At 37.3% G+C, this 19990-nt stretch overlaps 1 protein-coding gene across 1 annotated transcript in view; it reads right to left on the minus strand.

The window, feature by feature from the left end:
• The window catches only part of RCBTB2 (RCC1 and BTB domain containing protein 2), a 36978-nt gene that overhangs the window by 13026 nt on the left and 3962 nt on the right, over positions 1-19990 (minus strand). The window contains exons 2-7 of the mRNA XM_016205445.2: positions 7955-8110; positions 7582-7732; positions 5203-5369; positions 4496-4654; positions 4254-4358; positions 3134-3276 (exon numbers count right to left, since the gene is read on the minus strand). Of these exons, the coding sequence (XP_016060931.1) occupies positions 3134-3276; positions 4254-4358; positions 4496-4654; positions 5203-5369; positions 7582-7732; positions 7955-8080 (851 nt within the window). The 5' untranslated portion in view covers positions 8081-8110. The remainder of the gene's footprint in view (positions 1-3133; positions 3277-4253; positions 4359-4495; positions 4655-5202; positions 5370-7581; positions 7733-7954; positions 8111-19990) is intronic.

The raw sequence follows: 19990 nt of genomic DNA on the forward strand, positions 1-19990 counted from the left end.
CTAGGTTTGAACCCTCACTTTACCACTGGGCTGTGTGACTGTGGGAATGTCCCTGAGCATCTAGGAGTCTCAGTTTCCTCACATTGTAAGGCCAGTAAGTGAGAATTAAGTGAGAAAACGTTAAGCCCCAAGCACGATGACTGGTACAGGAACGGTAGCCTAACAATAGTGGTTTCTCAATATTACTACTTCTACTCAGCATTTGAAGTGCCAAAGCCTCCTGTATGTAGAGACTGGGTTTCTAACGGTCCATTCAAATTATTAAGGCCTTTCCTATTTGTATGGTTAAGTCAGTCAAATTGGCTCAAATCGAACCTTGCTTACATGGGGAAATGGTTAAAATACTATTTTGCTTCTCAATAAGGATACTCTTTTCAAAAAATAAAGAAAAAGGGAGCAGAAAATAATAAATACATTTATTCAAAGAAAAGTGAATCTACTATTATCACCTACCCTCATGCTACACCTACATGTGAGAGGAGCAACAATTCATTGAGATGGCTTGGTGCAGTAGGCAAGGCATGAGCTAGGAGCCAGAGGCCAAGTTACTTAAACTCTTACAATCAATGTTATCATCTTAAAAAAGAAAAGGTGGAGGCTTGTGGTGAAGAGTGAAGGAGATAAGCTGCCCAGCACAGTGCACACTCAAAAACAGTTCTTCCCATGTGTAACAGCTGCTTTAGGCACGGTGGGGCCTGCCCAGAGGAGCCCACCATTCAGCTGAAGAGAGAATTTAGCTGAAGAGACAAGTAGCACATCTGTGAAACTACAAACATTCCCAGATGACATCATAGCATAGCACTGCCTTCAAGTGCTCTGGTGAGTAAGGGGAAATACCTGGGGACTCCTCAGGGGGTAAAGTAAAAGGGAATAAGAAATACATGTACAAATGTGTAGGCATAGGGTGACACAGCAAGACTGGAGAAGGTACAGTATTAAGAGGACCCAACTGGAATAGATGGGAAACTGGGGAGCAGAGAGCAATGAGGTTTGCTAGAAACAGTGAGGTCAGTCTTAGATCCAAGGCTGAAGGGTTTAGATTTGATTTGATGTGATAGACAAGTCGGAAACAGATTTGTAAACAGAGCGATGATATGATGAAAATGGAGTTCTTAAATTCATCTGGCAACAGTGTGCAAGATAGGCTGAGAGGGAGAGAAAGGACAGCCTAGAAGGTGAGCTGGGGAAGGCCGATGGGTGTGCAGATGTCATATCCAAGCATGGTGCCAAGGAAGAACTGGTGTGTCTTTGATATTGTGGGAGTTCAGGAAAAGTCACCCCAAGATGTGCTTCTGTGGTATGCAGATTGTTTTGAGCTAAAAGCCACTTTAGCCATGGGCTCAAGAGAAATTTCTGCCCCTCCCTTAGCTACCTAGAACTTGAATTAGGGGCCTTCCCATAATAAGAGATTATCAGAGATAACCTCTTTTTGGAAAGATTTTTAATTGATATTTAGAGAGAGACCAAGGGAGAGGGAGAGAAACATTGATATGAGAGTGGAACATCGATGGGCTGCCTCCTGCAACGGAGACATGTTCCCTGACTGGGAATTGAATCAGCAACATTTCAGTGCACAGGAATGATGCCCAACCAAACTGAGCCACAACAGCCAGGGCAGAGATAGCCTCTTTTGACCTATCTAAGGGCAGGACAAACTTCTATTCACCAAAGGTCTGCTCTTATCATCCTGCAAGGACCCTTTGAGGCCCCCAAGGCACCTTCCCTCATCCCTAGCTCAGCATGTCTTATAAACCCAGGTTCCCTTTCTGTCTCTGAACCTCTCCTGCATGGGGGGTCTCTGACTCTCTCATGTATGTGGGATTCCCATACATATGTATGTATTAAATTTGGTTATTTTCCCTTGCTAACCTGTCTCAGGTCTATTTGATTACTAGACCAGCCAGAAGAACCCTGAAGGCAGAGGAGAGTTGGTTCCTCACCCACAGTATCAATGCCAGGAAGCAGAGGCTTCACAGATGGCCCGGAATCTAAGAAAACACCAACCTGGCTGTGTGGAGGGAGGGGGCCAGTGCTTATCTGATGACAGGATGGGGGCTCAACATACAGATATCTAAGCAGTTAGCAAAAGAAAAAGGCCGCCTATATTTTAACCACTTTAGTTATAAACTAATCTGGTATTCTCTGGGAGAAGGGGAGGTTAGAACAGCCCAACACTGTTTAGATAAACATTAATTAACTGCTCTGTTCTCACCATATTTAATCGCTTCCACGATGACTTACTAGGCAAAGACTTTTAGATTTTTTTAAATATCTTTTGTGTACTTTGGGAAACCACTTAAGATGAAAGCCTCCCTTTTCAGTGATCATGTTCTATGAAAAATGTAACTGGTTGAAACACAACAGTCTCCATCTACACTAAGCTACCCGCCACAGAAAATCAAAACAATTCCTACATTCACTTCTGAAATGTTTATTATTAGCCTTCACAAAAAGGGAGCAGCCTTTGCCATTACAGGAGGTGGAAACACTGCTTCCTGGAGAATGGCTTGTGCAGACACAGAAAGGGGTCAGGATACGGAAGGATGTGGCGCTGGCCTCCCCTAAGCATGGCCTGGTGACATTCTCCTGAACTCCAGCACCACAAGGGAAGTCAGGGATGGGGCAAGGGCTTGGCTGACCACTGCAGCTGCTACAGGAAGGAGAGGGGAGAAAGTTTAGGGGGAACCTTCAGGTCCAGGTTTGCCGAGGCACCCTGCCATTGCCTGAGGTCATCAGCTCTTACACCTGATTCATACCAAGAACCAAATTTTCCAAAACCACAGAAGGCAGACTGCAAATGTTATCAACTTCCTCTTAAGAATGTAAAACAAAACAATGAGGAGGGAGGGAAAAGGTAATTTGTGAGGGCGCAGAAGAACGCAGGACAGCTGCTGGAGGCTTGTATCGTTTGTATAGAGCAGCTGCCGGAGGTGCAGATGAAATACGGCCAAGGGAAATGGAATAGTTAAGCCAAATTCGCCAACAATTCAAAAGTCAATTTTAAAAAGGAATGAATGCTCTCGTTAAAGAATATTCTAACACTAGCAGTAAATTCCCCACAATTCGGTATTATGTCTAAACTTTGTTTAATCACTCAGGAACACTGAGGTTATTTTGAAAATGCACATATTACCTGTCCTTTTCCACAGCAACAGGAGTAGGATAGGACTGGTTACTTTTATTGCCAGTGCCCAACTGGCCATAAGAATTTGCACCCCAAGCATATACTTGGCCTTCATCTGTTAATACTAATGTGTGTGCGTAGCCACAGGCAACCTGAAAGAGAAAAACCAGATCGACTCAGGCCTGCAAACAGAAAGAAGCATGCTTTCACAGAATAGGTTAAGAATCAAAAGTGAAATAAAAGGGGAGAGGCAGCCTGCCCAGAGGCAAGCATTAAGTTAACCAGTTCCCTCCAGAGCTAGCTTAGGTGCCATGTGGCCAAATTACAGTAAGCTCGACATGAGTCCTTCAGTGACATGAGTCCAGTATTCAGCTTTAATGTGGCATTCATTATGCTCACAGAGATCAAGGGGTGTGAAGTTAATAAGAAACATTTTATTTTTTAAGAAGAATTTTCTTTTTTATTATAAAAGTAAGCATGTTCAATGTGAAAAAAGTATAAATATGAAAGTAATCTCAAGATCAACAGTTTTTCTATTTATATACAGATGTGCAGATAGCTTTTTAAAACTGATCATATTGTATAACCAGTTCTTTATCTTTTTTTACTTCACATTACATAGAGCACTATTCCAAAATCATCAAAAATCCTTTGTAAACATTGTTTCTGTTCATCTAGACTTAGTATAATTTATTTAACCATTAAGTTACTGTTTGATTACATAAATTATGCTACATTTATTATTTACTAAAGTTGTCATTTCTTTTTCTTCTTTTTTTGCTATATCTTCTCCACTAATTCTATAAGTGACTTTCTCTTTGGTTCCTTAGACTAGGGTAGAATTACAGATCAAAGGCTATGAACAGTTTTAAGCCTTTTCATACATACTGTTAAAGTTTCCTTGGAAAAGATTTTAACAATTTATATTCCAACTACTGTGTGTAAGAGTGCCCTAGAAATTTAAATTTTCTGATGAATAACTGTAACTGAATTCAGGGAGTTAGAGCTTCAGTGAAGATACCCAAGCAGCTAAACTTTTCAGCCTCCTATAAAAACTGTTTTTAATACATTGGTATCTTTGCCACTGAAGACTTAAAAACAGGCCCACATAAACCAATAGAGGACATACCCGCTGGACGCGAATTCCTTGCAAAGCTAGTCTACAGGGGGTTGACTGGTTGCCAGTACTGCCGAGTCCGAGCTGCCCATTTCCGTTATAACCCCAGACATAAACCTGGGACAAAATGAGAGACTCAGTGCCAACAAAAGACAAAAAGCCATCAGGTTCTCTGTGTGAGAGACATGCCATGTTAGTATGACACTGCTAAGGCAAACGGCTTTTTTAAATGACATATGAAATAACCTTCTTACCTCCCCGCTGTCCACCACTGCCATTGAGCACATCTGCCCACATGCTATGTTCACAACTACTTTATTCTGTAAGCAGCTAGTGACTCTTCGAGGGATCGGCTGATTAGCTGTTGATCCAGATCCTACCTGCCCAGAGTTATTATAACCCCAGGCAAATACCTATTTTAAAGAAGAAATCAATTAATGAAATACACTAATTTATAAAGTGTCTCAATTGTACACTAATGTATATTTATGGCACCTCATCTTTGCTCTCAAAGTGACTGATATCTATAAATTGTCACAACACAGGCAGCGAAGTTTTGGTAAAATTCATTCTTACAAAATATATTAATTTATAAAAATTACTTTATTGGTGTTATCTACACAAAGAGCAGTACTTATTATCAAGTATCATGTAACATTTATAATAATATCTACTTTGCTTCAGCCATATTTTCCAGCAGTGGGGGATTTTCCTTTTTGCAAATAACCCCTTTGAGTATAGCAATATAGAAGAAACAATACATCCTTTTAAATTTTGCAGTAATAGAAATTCTTACTGCATAAAGGTAAAAATAATATAAGCAACATGACTATGAGTTGCTAATGAATAAGTGTGAGGGAGGTGGTCATTTTAATCAAATGATCATCCTTTCAGGACTGCTATCAGAATCTATATAATCTTACCAAAAAAAATCAATGACACTTATGCTGACTATTTTTACCTCTCCATCAGATGTTAGCACCAAAGAATGGTAAGAACCACAGGCAACTTCAACCACTTGTTTGTTTGACAAATTAGTAGAGATATGATAGGGCACCAAACCATGATTAGTTGTCCCATTGCCCAGCTGGCTATAAGCATTATGACCCCAGGTAAAGACTTCTCCTTCTGAAAATAAAAGAAGAACATAATTAGCTTTCAGAATATCTACTTCATTATATGAAAATATATATTGCACACTTCTACAAATGAAAACTAAAAATTAATTTGCAAAAGCGAATCAGCTTCCCTATTCCACCAAACTCATTCCATAAAAAAATACATTTGAAAAGTATAAACTACATTCTACCTCAAAGCAACAAGATGAAATTTAAATAAGTGCAATTATAATAGCTGGAAGATAGGCTTTTAATAAATGGCAGGAAAAAAAGGCTGCTAAAGAGTAATAGAATAAAACATTAGAAAGTAAAAAAAATTAATTTCTCAAGGCTTTAGTTTCCTTATCTATAAAATGATCACCAAATTATTTTTTAACCTTTGTGATTATATCACTTATTGTGCAACATAATACACATTCATAAAAGTTCATAAAAATATATGCACAATTTCTTAAATAATTATAAAGCACACACACCCATGTGTTACCATTCAGGTGAGGAAATATAATCTTTGATCTCCCCAAAGCCCCACACACATAAATCCTGAATAACAGAATTGTTTGTCCTGTTTTTAAACTTTAAATAAATGGAATCATACAGTATTTACCCATTTCTTCTGTATTTTCTACCATATTGTCTCTTTGTGTTACATTCCAGGTAATTATTTTTTATCTATCTTGCAGTTTATTAATTTTCTCTTTTGCTGTGTCCAAACTGCAGCTGAACTTGTCTACTGAGTTTTTCATTTGGATAATTACATTGTATATTTGGTCCTTTTTCAAATCTTTTATGATCTCTGCTGGTACCTTTGAGCTCGTTTTTTATTTTTTTGAACACAATAAATACAGCCATCTTATAATTGGTGCCTGGTAATTCTAATTTCTGATATTAGGCAGTCAGTTTTTGCTGTCTTTTTTGCTGGTTCTCATTCATGGTGCCTGTTTCCTTATGTACCTGGTTGTCTTTGACCATGTGCTGCTAATTACCATTGGAAGCTTGTTTTTTAATTGCATACTCCCTCAGGCCCAGAACGAAGGTGCCTTCCTAAATAAAGGATTTTTATTAGCTTCTTGAAGTATCTTAAAGATTACTTAAGGGTATCTATTTAATAAAATCAAGACTTGAGATTTCCTGGACCATCCAGTCTGATGTGAATTGGAATGCAAATCTACAGCTGCCACCTCTCAGTGAGAGGTTTTCTTTCTTTTCTTCTTCCTGATTTGCTCAGAGCCAAGGAATTTAGTTTGGTCCTATATGATGGGAGAACTGGATCATCCTTGCCCTGAGAGTGTAGCCCTTTGTGGTCCCAGCCTAATGTGTTGACTTATGAACCCTTCACCTCATGAGTACATTAGACCACAACTCCATTTAAGTGGATAGATAGGCAGATGTCTTTAAGGAAAAATTAGCTTCAAGTTCCCCCTGACTTCTTAGTTCACACTTTCTCCTAAATCTGATATAATAGTTCCTTTCTGCCTTGTCAGTGCTTTGATGCCTTTATGAAAAAAAAATTAATATTTTATCTAGAATTTTTAGCTGTTTTCAGTGAAGAAGTGATCTGAATAATTTAGCCTGCTATTACTGGCAACCAAAAATCCCTAAAAGTTATTTTTTTTAATGTGAAAGAAGCACATAAAAGAATATAAGATTTATTTTTGGTTTAAAGAATACTAATAAAATGAATACCTAGCTTAAGAAAAACTAAATTATGTTTTAATTATAATGTCTTATTAGTCGAATTCATGAAATAGCCATGAGAATACTTAATTCCTTATATTACTAATACTAACTACAGTCATTAGCCACTATTTAACATAAGAATCACAGAATGCTAAGAGTTGGAGGAGATGTTGGAATCTGGCTTTAGTCTTTCAGTTCATAGATCAGGAATCTCAAATTTAGAGTCTAGAGTGAGTTAACCATTTTTAATGCAAAATATATACACTTACAAAGTGTAAACAAAAGGGGCTTACTGGGCTTAAAGCACTGACATTCTTGCATCTAAAGTGCCAATAACGGCTAGAATCTATCTGCTACATTATCTTACTCTGATATTCAGATATGTTTATATTTTATGGTATCCAAAACCTAGTCAAGTTCACAGGGCAGAGTCAGAAATTTGCCCAATGGAAAAGTACGTTCTAGATTTAAGGGATGGTCCCAGTTTTGTCTGTCAACAAATAAAGCAAGGGCTAAAATTCTACACTGTATTCCTACGTTACCTGTTGTTGCAAGGACAACATGTGGACCACTCCCATAGCTGAGGCAGGCTATTTTTTTGCCACTTAAAAAATCCAGTCTCCGAGGTTCAATGGTGCTCTGGACATCACCTAATCCCAAACAGCCACAGCAGTTTGTGCCAAGCACAAAAACCTGTGGGGAAAACCACTGTTAGTTCAAGCGGTTCTACTTCTGACAAACCCATAATTACATTCAAACAGGCACAGTGCTCCTAAAACAAAACTGCTTTATTATATAATAATATCCACTCTCTGTACTTTTTTTTAACCTTAATTCCTTAGTTCCCCCAAGATCTTCAGTCTAGCAAATGCATTACTGAAAATAGAATTGGTTGAATTTTTTCTCCAAAATTACCTCATCATTTACTGTGGTATATAAAACTTCATTGCCAGCACTTCCAAAGACACAGGCCTGACGAATTAACTGCAGTTCTTCCTCAGAACAAAGGGAGAAAATTGGCCACTTTCCCACATCTAACATCTTCAAAGATGACAGAGTAGCCTGTACTGGCTGAAAAGGAAAATATATATATTGAGACTATTCATTAAAAATTTAAATTTCTTTGCCTCTTTTATTTCTGTAGAAGAGCTAGCACTGGTTTCAGGAGAAACCAGTTCTTTCTATTTTTGAGAGGCTCTCACCTCTGTGGAAATTGCCTTTACAAGCAACTGCTTCGGTACTGCTCTCACTGCAATCAAGAGCCAGAGGCTCTGGACAGAGTCAGATCTCACCCATTAATTTTCCTCAAGGACACAGGAATCATACAAGGCTAAACTTTAGGGAGCTGAGTGTCTAGCAACCTCTTTAAGTGTTGGCTATGTCTTAAACGTAGCTCTGGAAACTAGGCTGGTTGCAAAAGCAGGAAAAATGAGAGAGAGGACTGTGATTTCATCTGATACCCAAGTCGTAACAAAAAAAAAGCCCTTGGAAAAGAACAATGCTGAAGGTGACACCAAGGAAACGGTCCAGAAATTTCAGGCCATGGGTCAGTTCTGACCTTCAGTTCCCTCATCCATTACTCAGGTTTGGGTATCAGTACAAAGAAACACCCAGAAAGTGTGTGTATTCATTTGCTAGGTCTACTGAATCAAAGTACCACAAATGGAGTGGCTTAACAACAGAAATTTACTTCTCACAGTTATAAGGCTTGAAGTTCAAAATCAAGGTATCAGCTAGGTTGGGTCCTTCTGAGGGCGGTGAGGGCAGGTCCTGTTCCTGGCCTCTCTCCTTGGCTTGTAGAGAGACATCTTCTCCCCGTGTCTTCACATCATCTTCCCCTCTATGTATATGTTTCTGTGTCCAAATATTCTTTTTTTAAGGACACCAGTCATACTGGATTAGGGCCCATCTTATCCAAACTACATCAGCAATGACCCCATTTCCAAATAAGGTCACCTTCTGAAGTACTGGGGTATCTTAGTCCATTTGGGCTGCTATAACAAAATACCATAGACTGGGTGGCTTAGAAACAACAGAAATTTATTTCTCACAGTTCTGGAGGCTGGAAGTCCAAGAACAAGACACCAGAATAGTCATGTTCCTGGTTCAATGCTGGTAACTTCTTACTGTGTCCTCACATGGTGGAAGGGGCTAGGGATCTCTCTGGAGCCCCTTTTAGAAAGGCACAAATCGCAATCATGAGTGTTCCACCCTCCTGACTTAAGCACCTCCCACTTCTTAATACCATCACCTTTGGAGGTTAGCATTTCAACATTAGAATGGGGATGGGGGGGACACACAATTACAGCCATGTGATTAACAACAGTGATACCTTCTGAGAAATGCAGTGTTAAGCAATTTTGTCATCATGTGAACATCACAGAGTGCATTTATACAAACCTAGATGGTATAGTCTACTACTCACCTAGGCTATATGGTATAGCCTATTGCTCCTAGGATGCAAGCCTGTATAGCATGTTATATACTAAATACTGTAGGCAATTGTAATGTATTGCACTACAATGTTACAATGTCACTAGGCAATAAGAATTTTTCAAGTCCATTATAATCTTATGGGACCACCATCACATATGTGGACTTCTACGTGGCACATGACTGTAAACTCAAAACAGAACACATGTAGCTCATGAGCATCTGCACTCATGATTAGAATTAGAGCATTAATGTGAATATTATAAAGCTACTTTAAAGAGAGCTTTTATTGATTTGCTATACTGAAAACATTTTTACTTATGCATTTTTCAACTTTCAATATTTTTGTAGATTACAATAAGATGCATAAACAGCCAACACACCTATCAAATGGCATGTTTGGCCATGTCTCTCAATAATCATCATACTCTTGCCCAGGGTGGGTGGCTCAGTTGGGTGGAGCATCATCCTGTACACCAAAAAGTTGTGTGTTCAATTCCTGGTCAGGGCACATATCTAGGTTTCAGGTTCAATCCCTGGTCAAGGCACATACAGGAGGCAACAAATTGATGTTTCTCTCTCACATTGATGTTTCTCTTGCTCTCTCTCCTTTCCTCTCTCTCTCTAAAATCAATAAACATATCCTCAGGTGATGATTAAAAATGAAAAATAAAAAATAAGTAATCATCATACTCTTGTTGGATTTAAAGGAGGAAGGGGTTTTCTAAGACCTGTTTTTCCCATCAGCTACTAAGTCAACCTTACCAGGAATGAGTTCTGGTAGAAAGATGGTCGTATTAGATACTTATTTTCTACAGACCTGAAGGATATTTGCCCCTTCCACCCTTAGGAGTGGCCCTGCTGACACCTTGGTTTTAGACTTCTAGCTTCCAGAGCTAGGAGAGAATAAATTTCTGTTATTTTAAGCCCCTCAGTTTGTGGCCCTTTATTAGGGCAGCCATAGGACACTAATACAGAGGCAAAGCAGTTTGTCACTGCTAATGGAATCACCCTGAGTTAGTGGCAGAGCCTGAACCAGGGAGAGCTCCATGATGCCAAATCCAGCCACTTGACTTCACCACGCCACTCGAACTGTCAGACCCCGTCCCAAACATGATGTCTTCTATTATCTTTTGGGCAGCACCCAAGGTCACTTTAGAGCATAGGACAGAATCTAAGCTTGTACTTTAAATTACCCACCTCCTTATCTCATCAAAGAAACAAATTTTTTATGAGGTCCTTATTTTAATATTTTTTCCTACTTAACTCTAGAAATTTCAAAAAGAACGTTTGGGATGTGGCATCAAATACTTAATGAAGATGTCCTCTGTGCTAGTTAAAATAGTTCTTATGTATTATTTCTAATTTTCTCAAATGTAGGCATAGATATTGCTATCCTGGTTTTACATATGAGGAAACTGAGGCACAGAGGGACTAAATAATCCTCCAAGATCACTAGCTTCTAAATGGATGAGCCCAGATTTCTTTCCACACATCATCTCTTGCTGAGTAAGAAGTTCACATAAAAAGTTATACTACTGGTAGACCCAGTGTTTGCTTGCATTTGCAGAGCTTCGGCTGCTGTTCACACAGAGTCCGTAAGAACAGGGCAGTGATGCCCACTGTGGGTTGTTGTCATGCATGAACAGGACAGATGGCAATATACAATGAAAAACAAGCAGTGATATAATGATTGACTGCTACTTCATTTTTCCTGTCAAGCAGGCTTTTGGATTTCAACCTGCCCTGCTACAAAATCAAGTCGTTTCTTAGGTGCCTAGAATCTGGTTTTGAATTCAACCAGGAACTAAACACTTATCTACAAATTATTAGTTCTGAACTTTCTTCCTGGCCCACCTCTACAAAACCCATAGTACCCAGCTCATAACTCTGCTGACCACTGGGATTCCAGTGTGGTTGTAATGTCACCCACAGCTGTATATTTGTGAAACGACACTACTGGTCAAGAGAACACTGGGTCTGACAGTATCATTGAACATTTATTGAGTGTCCAATATTAAAGATATAAAAATGGGACATAATCACTCCCTTCAAGGAGCTCAAAATTTAATAGAAAACAAATAACTACAATATAATCTAAGTACAACAGAGGTGTGAATACATTGCTTTTTAAATCTGGCAGAAGGCTGGCTGCTGAAGGATGGTCATCAAGAATTCTTTTTTCTGTTGTTCATATGGAAAATAATATAATAATAATAATACAAGAATAAACTGTTTCTCAAATTCACAACTGTAAACCTACTTTTGTCCCATCCTGCATAACAGAAGTATATGGAGTATAAGAATTCACATGCAGCACCCTGTAGGAGCCTCAATCACGCTGTAGCCACCTGCGGGATAGGAGCCATCTCTGTAGGAGACACCCAACTACCTCTCTGCCCAACTGTTACGTCAGGGACCGGCTGAATAAGAGCCAAGAGGAGGCAACAGAAAAATCTGTACGGGGAAAAAGGCACTACCAAAGAATGAGAGCTTGGCAATATACATCATCAAGGCTGCGTTCCTGGAATTTACAGTCCTAGTTTGGCCCAGGTAACCCTCCTTCCTCCACAGAACACTACCATCGGCAAGAATTAATCCCAGGCCAGTTCTCTTTTACTACTTTGTTCACATCCAGTCCACCTCCCCCATCTTTTGTTGGCATCTGTTTAGGAAATGCAAAGTAGCAAAATTATAATTAGCTCAAGGAAAACATAAGGAAATAGAACTCCATAAAGTTAGAGACCAAAATGCATTTTATTATTCCTTTGAGTATGTGCTACCTGTGTACTTGTTTTTCCATCAATATGAGAACAAAGTAGATTATGAAACTTCACTTAACTACAAACAATTATTAAGTTGTCATAACTCAGTTTAAAATACAGCATATGGACAAGAATGAAAATTACATGTTGGACTTCTTGGCAAAAAAATTTAAGAAAACCAGTCAACACCTTGCCCTTGGAAGATTTCCTGGCAGTAAAACCCTTTGTATGTAATAAAGTAATTTCATTGCTAATTCTTTGAGCACATTCTTTTATTCTATAAAATCTGTCTCCAGACAAAAATTAGGAATTTTCCTATTAACATTCTGTAAGACTCACAAGTCCTATATATTACTTTTCTAAGCTATTTTTGGAGTTTCCTACAAGGGGTCACAAACAAGCACTTTGAGTCAGCACATGGTAATACTATAATTCAATTTTAGAAGCTTCTGAAACTATGCTTGCTTTGTATAATTATTTACATTGTTCAGTGTATTTTGACAATATTTTATTTAAAAAGAGTGGAAACAGAAATGTGAAAGTTAATAGTGGCTTTTTATCTTTAGTGGTGAGATAATTGACTGTGTAATGATTGAACTGCAGACATACTGGATATCTTCTGTAGGGCTTCTTCTGCTGTTACTTGTGTGTGGTAGAAAATGTTACTGTGGAGATGGTTAAGGCAGGAACATTTAGTCCTGTGGCTACATACTTGATGACTGTTGTTTCAGATTTTTTGTTTACATGTAGGATGTCAAAGGCATGTTCATTCATCCTTTTCATTACTACTCCCTTCCCCCCACCCCCAGCTTAGTAAATCATATATTTCTTAGTGGAGCTGAGAATTGATGTCTGCTCTTCATAGCGATTTGGAATTTTCCAATCCCAGGGAAAATTTGACCAAGGTCTAAAATTTATTTTTTCTTTATCTATAGGAAGTCAACTCTAAAATGAAAATTTTCTACTTATTTCCTTTTAGACTTAAGAATCTACATTTATCTCAGCAGGAGGATTCCCATAAGAAGCCATGTGGTAGTTCCAGAACAGTTAAAACACTGTTTGGGTTTTATAGCTGTTAACTCCCATGCCTAAGACATAATTCCTTTATCTTCTCTTTACCATATTTGAGTTTAGCTTATTTTCTCTTTTTTTTAAAGTCATTTCAACCTGCCTAGTTTCATTCAACATATGGGATGCTGATTGTACCACATACTTTTCCCTCAGTGACTGCACAGTACTTAGCCCAGATGGAAGAATTTCTTCCCCCTTTTTATGGAGAAAGTGGCAAGGTTAGAAAAAATCACACCCTTGAAGCATGTATTTCCTAATGCATGAAACACTTCATCAAACATTTATTGTTCATCTGATGGAAAGATCAGTGAGATAGTATCTATCTTTGAGGGGCTCACAGTGCAGTGACTAAGATGCCAACAGATAATTTTCTGGGTATACAGAATATAAAGGATAAAGGAGCCAGCAGAGAACTATGGATATTGTCTGAGGAGGAGAGAAAAGTTTCCCAGAGATGATGACATTTGAGCTGCATGAGGAGTTCTGGCCTTACCCTACTTTCACAGGTAATGCTGCCCTGCAGAAGGGCTCGAGTTAAACAACTCAAACTCTTGGAATGTTTACTCCATTCCCAGAGATTTTTTAAAAATTATAAAATACTTAATCTTAGATGGCATGTTCTTAATTTGTCATAGATATTCTTTAATTTATTTCTGTTCCATCACATCTGAACATTACAGCTTAAGTCGAATGGGTGTCCAATGGATGTTAAAAGTTTCATATCTTTCGGCATGCACATTGATTTCCATAGTGTTAATATCTGCTCTTCACTGTTAACAGCTTAACTTTAACTTTTAAAAATAAATTTTAGACCTTGGTCAAATTTTCCCTGGGATTGGAAAATTCCAAATCGCTATGAAGAGCAGACATCAATTCTCAGCTCCACTAAGAAATATATGATTTACTAAGCTGGGGGTGGGGGGAAGGGAGTAGTAATGAAAAGGATGAATGAACATGCCTTTGACATCCTATATGTAAACAAAAAATCTGAAACAACAGTCATCAAGTATGTAGCCACAGGACTAAATGTTCCTGCCTTAACCATCTCCACAGTAACATTTTCTACCACACACAAGTAATAGCAGAAGAAGCCCTACAGAAGATATCCAGTATGTCTGCAGTTCAATCATTACACAGTCAACTATCTCATCACTAAAGATAAAAAGCAATTTAATGAAATCATATTTAATAATGTCGATATTTATGACTTAAATTGGATTCTATTTACAACCCATATTTCAAGTGCTAACATGAGAACACTTTATCTGATACTATCTACAAGTAGTTAGAGCCTGATAGGAGACAGACAAAAACATAGTCAAAATATGGTCAATTCTTGCCCTGCCCAGGTGGCTCAGTTGGTTGGAGCATCGTTTCGTAAACCAACAAGTTGCAGGTTGGGGTGAGTTCAGGAGGCAACCAATTAACGCTTCTCTCTCTCTTCCCTTCTCTCTCTTTAAAATGAATAAAAACATATCCTCAGGTAAGGATCAAATAATAATAACAACAACAATAAAAATAAGTTCAAGTCTTAAAGTTGTTCCTTATTGTTTTATAGGCCCTTGAGGATACTGTTAAATTTTTGTTTTCCTCAGGTATAAAAAGGTCTCTCAGAATACAAGGCATAATAATATATATTCAGAATACTTACAACTCAGACCATGGCAATTAATACAAATCATTACTTCTAACGTTTGGGAAAGATAGGCTTGCTTTAAAAGGACCACTTGGGCTTTTCTCACTCATAAATTTATAAAACTAGATCTGGTTGCCAATGTGGAAAGATAATTTCATGTGACAGTTATTCCCACACAATCTTCTCTATTAATTTGCAAGTACTTTAAGAGAGGGAACCGTTTTATTGCCAAAACCACCACAGGGTAGAATGCAGTATATTCACTGAACACGTCCTCTGAATAGCTTATTGTATGTTGGGTACTAACTACATTGAGAATTCTTCTATTTTTGCCTCCTAACTCAAAATCCTTTTCCGTATCTGCCCCAAGCTCACTGAATAAAAATAAAAAGAGAGGAGGGGGATTAGAATTAAGAGAAAGGGAAGAGCAAGAAGAGGAAGGGAATTCAAAGGCAAAGAAAGGAAAAAAAGAAGGGGGCCCAAGGAGAGGTCTGGCTGCCTCACTGCACTTTCCGACACCTTCGTTCCTGGTGGGAGGGAAATCTTGCTAATATGTCAAATAACTGAACAGTATCCAGGGTTTGTTTTTTCCCCCACCTCATCCCTCTACCATTCATTGTAGGCACCCAGTTTCCTTGGTTTCTGGTTGACTCTTCCTTTTTCTTTTTGTAAAAATAAGAAGATACATGTATGTGTTTTTATTTCTCAATTTTTTCTTACACAAAACAATACCTTACTTTTTTGTAATCTGCTTTTTTTTTCTTTTACTTAACAGTATAACCTGGAAATCACTTGATATCAATTATTAGAGTTTTTGTTTTTTGTTTTTTTTTTAACTAGCTTTCTATCCTGGGTTTTTAAGAAGGAAAATAAATAGCTTTTTTTCAGTGTCTTTTAGAAATTTCAAGAATAGTAACTCTTTAAAAATTAGAATGGTTACAAATGAGCCATTCTGTTTATTTGACTAATTGGGTTAAGATACAACTGACTGTATGGCATATAAAAATTACCACCTTGGTGCCCCATGGCTCAGTGGTCAGAGAGTCAGCCTGCACATCAGAGGGCTGCTGGCTCTATTCCCAGTCAAGGGCACCTACCTGGGTAGCAAGTTCGAGCCCCCTCTCCTTTGGGGCCTGTGTGGGGAGGCAACCAATCCATGTGTCTCTCTCACATCCATGTTTTTCTCTCTCTCTCCTCTCTCCCCCTTCCCCTCCCCCCTCCCTTCCACTCTCTAAAAATCAATGGGAAAAAATACCCTCACCCCCTTGGGTGAGGATAAAAAAAAAAAAAAAAAAAATTACCATATTCAAATTAATAGCATTCAGTCAGATTCAATTAACATAATTTCATTTTTGTTGGTCAAAATTCCCCATACAGTCAGTATCCAATATACAAAAATGATTCAAGATTAATTAATATTGTACAGTACTATGAAAAAATAGTGAATCTTCTTGCATTGTGAAAAATGCCATTTTAAAAAACATTCCAATGTGATACAAACACATAGAAAAAACAGAGAACTTTAGTAACTTTAATAAAGTTACTATTTACCTGAGAAAAATACAGTTTAAAAATTACATCAGTTCTATTATTAAAAGGTCAGCAGTAGAGGTACTCAATTATAAAAAATTTAATATTGTAAAATATAACTTTTAGATATTATACCTTTTGAGTTTTGGGAGCAGGTTTCAACAATCTGGAAAATGTAACATGAAAAAACACATACTAAAAGAGTTTAATCTATAATATTTCAACATAGGGAGACCACTTGGAATGTGAAAAAAGCAAAACTCAAACTTTTGGGACAAAGTATTGAAAATATCTTTATTACCTTGGGGCAGGGAACAATTTCTGTTTTAAAAATCCTCACCCTAAGATATTCTTTCCATTGCTTTTTCAAAGAGAAGGGAGGGAGGGAGGAGGAGGGGGGAAAGAGAGAGAGAGAGAGAGAGAGAGAGAGAGAGAGAGAAAGAAACAAGGATGTGAGAGAGACACATCAATTGCCTCCTGCATGTGCCCCAGCCAGGCCAGGGATGAGCCTGCAACCAAGGTACGGGTGCCCTTGACCGGAATCCAACGCAAAATGCTTCAGTCCAAAGGCCGATGCTCTAACCACTGAGCAAACCAGCTAGGGCTAGATTTCTTAAATAAGACACAAAACAAAAGCATAAACCACAAAGAAAAGACCAATAAATTTTAGTACATTAAAGCTTAAAATTTTGGCATAATAAAAGACAAAATGAACAAGGGGAAAAACATGCCAAGGAATGGGAGAAGATATTTTCAACACATATAAACCGATAGCTGAGAAAGGGTTAGTATCCAGAATATATAAAGAATACCTAAAAATCAGTAAGAAATTCAATTTAAAAATGGGCAAAAGATACAGGCAATTCACAGAAGAAATTAATAAACATATGAAAAGATGCTCAAATAAACCATGGGATTTACTATGGAAATACAATCACAGTAAGACAGATCTCACCCATCAGATGTGCAAAATTAGAGCAGGAAAATACGTAGTGTTGGTGAGGATGCAGACCAAAGAGCACTTGAATTGCTGGAAGGAATGCAAACTGATATAATAACTTTAGAGAGCAATCAACAATACTGTCTTTCAATCTTTTTGATAAATAATATATTGAAAAAAGTTTCACAAAATCTTACCCTTACTACATGAGATGCTTATATCTTAATTTTTTTCTATTTTACTCTATTCTGTTCTACCCTGCTTTATCTCATCTTTCTGCATTTCACAAAATAAAATAAAATGCTTATCTCAGCCCACTAAAATAATTTCAAGGTAACAAATAAGTCATGCCTTGTAATTTGGGAGACAATGGTCTAGATAAGCTCTAGAGCATATACATAATTTTTGCAAAAACAAAACAAAAAAACTAGAAATAGCAAACTATAAACTATGGCATGTACATACCATACAGTAATTAAATAAATTATCTAGAATCAGCACAGATAAATCTCCAAAACAATTCTGACAAAACCAGCCAAAATCACTAAGTTACAGAATGATACATATTTGATAAAGTTTAGAAACATGCAGAAGACAATAGTATTTTAATGTGTTATGCATATACTGACACATATATGGCAGGACTTTGATGGGTATTTTCTTCATATGGACGTTTTGATGGAGGTAATGCCAGAGATAAAATATGCCATGTAATTATATCAAGGAATTGGCTTTTCCATCTGACAAGGCAGTTTTCAAGATGCTAACCTTAAATTAATCATCTGGGCATGGGAAGATAACCCAATGTTAAGAAAAACTACATCTTAGAATCAGAATGCCACCATTCTAATATTTCCTTTACCATGGACACAGGAATTCAATACAGGTTTGATAATGACAACTCATAATTCACAATTTCTTTCCCCATCTGCAAAATAAAGTTTTATCAACCATAGGAAGATAGTAACTAAATAACATAGACAAAGTACAGTATCTTAAATGCCATAGAAGAAAAATCCAAAATAGAGACAAGTTTATTATTAATGCATTAGAATGGCAAAAATGTGTTTTTTACTTCTGGTCTAAATCTATTTACAAATTTTCCCCTTTTCTGCACAGGAGTGCAATGTTTCTTGTAGACCCAGAGCAGGGGCTGGGATTTGGTTTGGGAAGATCTTCTTCATAGTGATAGTGTCATGGCACAAGATCATCCCACATGATACATCCTACATGTTACTTTATTGTTTTTTTCCCTTACAAGAGTTTTGGGATATATGACTTGGTTCATGTATATAGTTAACTACACATATTAAAAGTGCTTTGCAAAAATAGTTTCTTATGCATTTCATCGTTTTGTTCAAATATAATTTTAAAACTATGTTATTATAGAATCTTACTCTACTGATATTTGCTTTGCAATATATGAAGAAAATGGGAGAGTAAGTGCCTTTTCTAAGCAGAAGCTCCTGCCACTGATCTGACAAAATTAGATACTCAAGGGCCATGTTTCAAATTTTGGCAAGAGTAATTTTCAAAACCAAACATACAGCAACTAAGATAATCTTTTGCGTGACATTTCCTATTTTGGTTGTTTTCCTAAATGTGTATAGTTCAGTAATTTACTTCCAAATTATCCCTGTTTAGGACAGATAACTTCTTATTCTCACATTCTGTATTTCAAGAGTTTTCTGTACACTCTCAATAACTACACAGTAGAATACGAGTGGACAAGAAGACAGTCTTTCGAAGACTGAACATGATAAATATATACACTGTATCCTCTCAAAGAAAAGGTCAAATAATTAATTTCCCTGTACAAAGCATATAATAGGCAGTCTCTACATATTACTGTTGGTAAAGCAATCAGTGTTAATCAGTGTGTCTGCTAATATGGCATATCATTATTACTTGGCAATGCTTCTGACCTAAATGAGTTAAACTGATTATAGAACATACAATCATTTGCTTAATGCATCAACAAATATTAATTTAGTGCCTGCAATAGGCATTGAACTGAAAGCAAATACATAAAAGAAAAAAACTAAATAATGTGGAGCAAAAGGATATTCAGCTCCTGGGTGCTTATGTCAACATTACCCCACCCAGTGGTATTTATGGGCCTTAAGAGCTAATAAACTAGAGAGTAAAGCATTTTTCACGGAAAATGATATTTTGCAGTTAATCAAAAGCTTCTAAATGCTGACTACTGTTCTCTAGAAGTGATCCCAGCAGAAAAAGTGAAAAAAAAAGTAATTTCTGCAGAGAAAGCCTAGTATTACGTATTTTGTTAATTCAACTTAATAAGAAAGAGGTCAACTCTAAAGCTAAGCTTGAGAAACATAATATATACAAAAGTTTTCTTGCAATATAGAATTCGATGCTTTTAACAAATTCTCCCTTCTGGGCAACACAGTTGATGATGCCTTTAGAACCAAAGAAAACCTCTTCTTTTAGGACACAAGCACACAGTTTACTTGCAGCATCAGTGTGTTAATGGCTCCAGACCAAGCAATTGTCAGTGGAAAATAATGGTTCCTACCTATATGCTTAGCTAAGTCATTAAATATATGTCACCT

This window comes from Miniopterus natalensis, chromosome 2 (genome assembly GCF_054644295.1).
Source record: "Miniopterus natalensis isolate mMinNat1 chromosome 2, mMinNat1.hap1, whole genome shotgun sequence".
NCBI lineage: Eukaryota > Metazoa > Chordata > Mammalia > Chiroptera > Miniopteridae > Miniopterus > Miniopterus natalensis.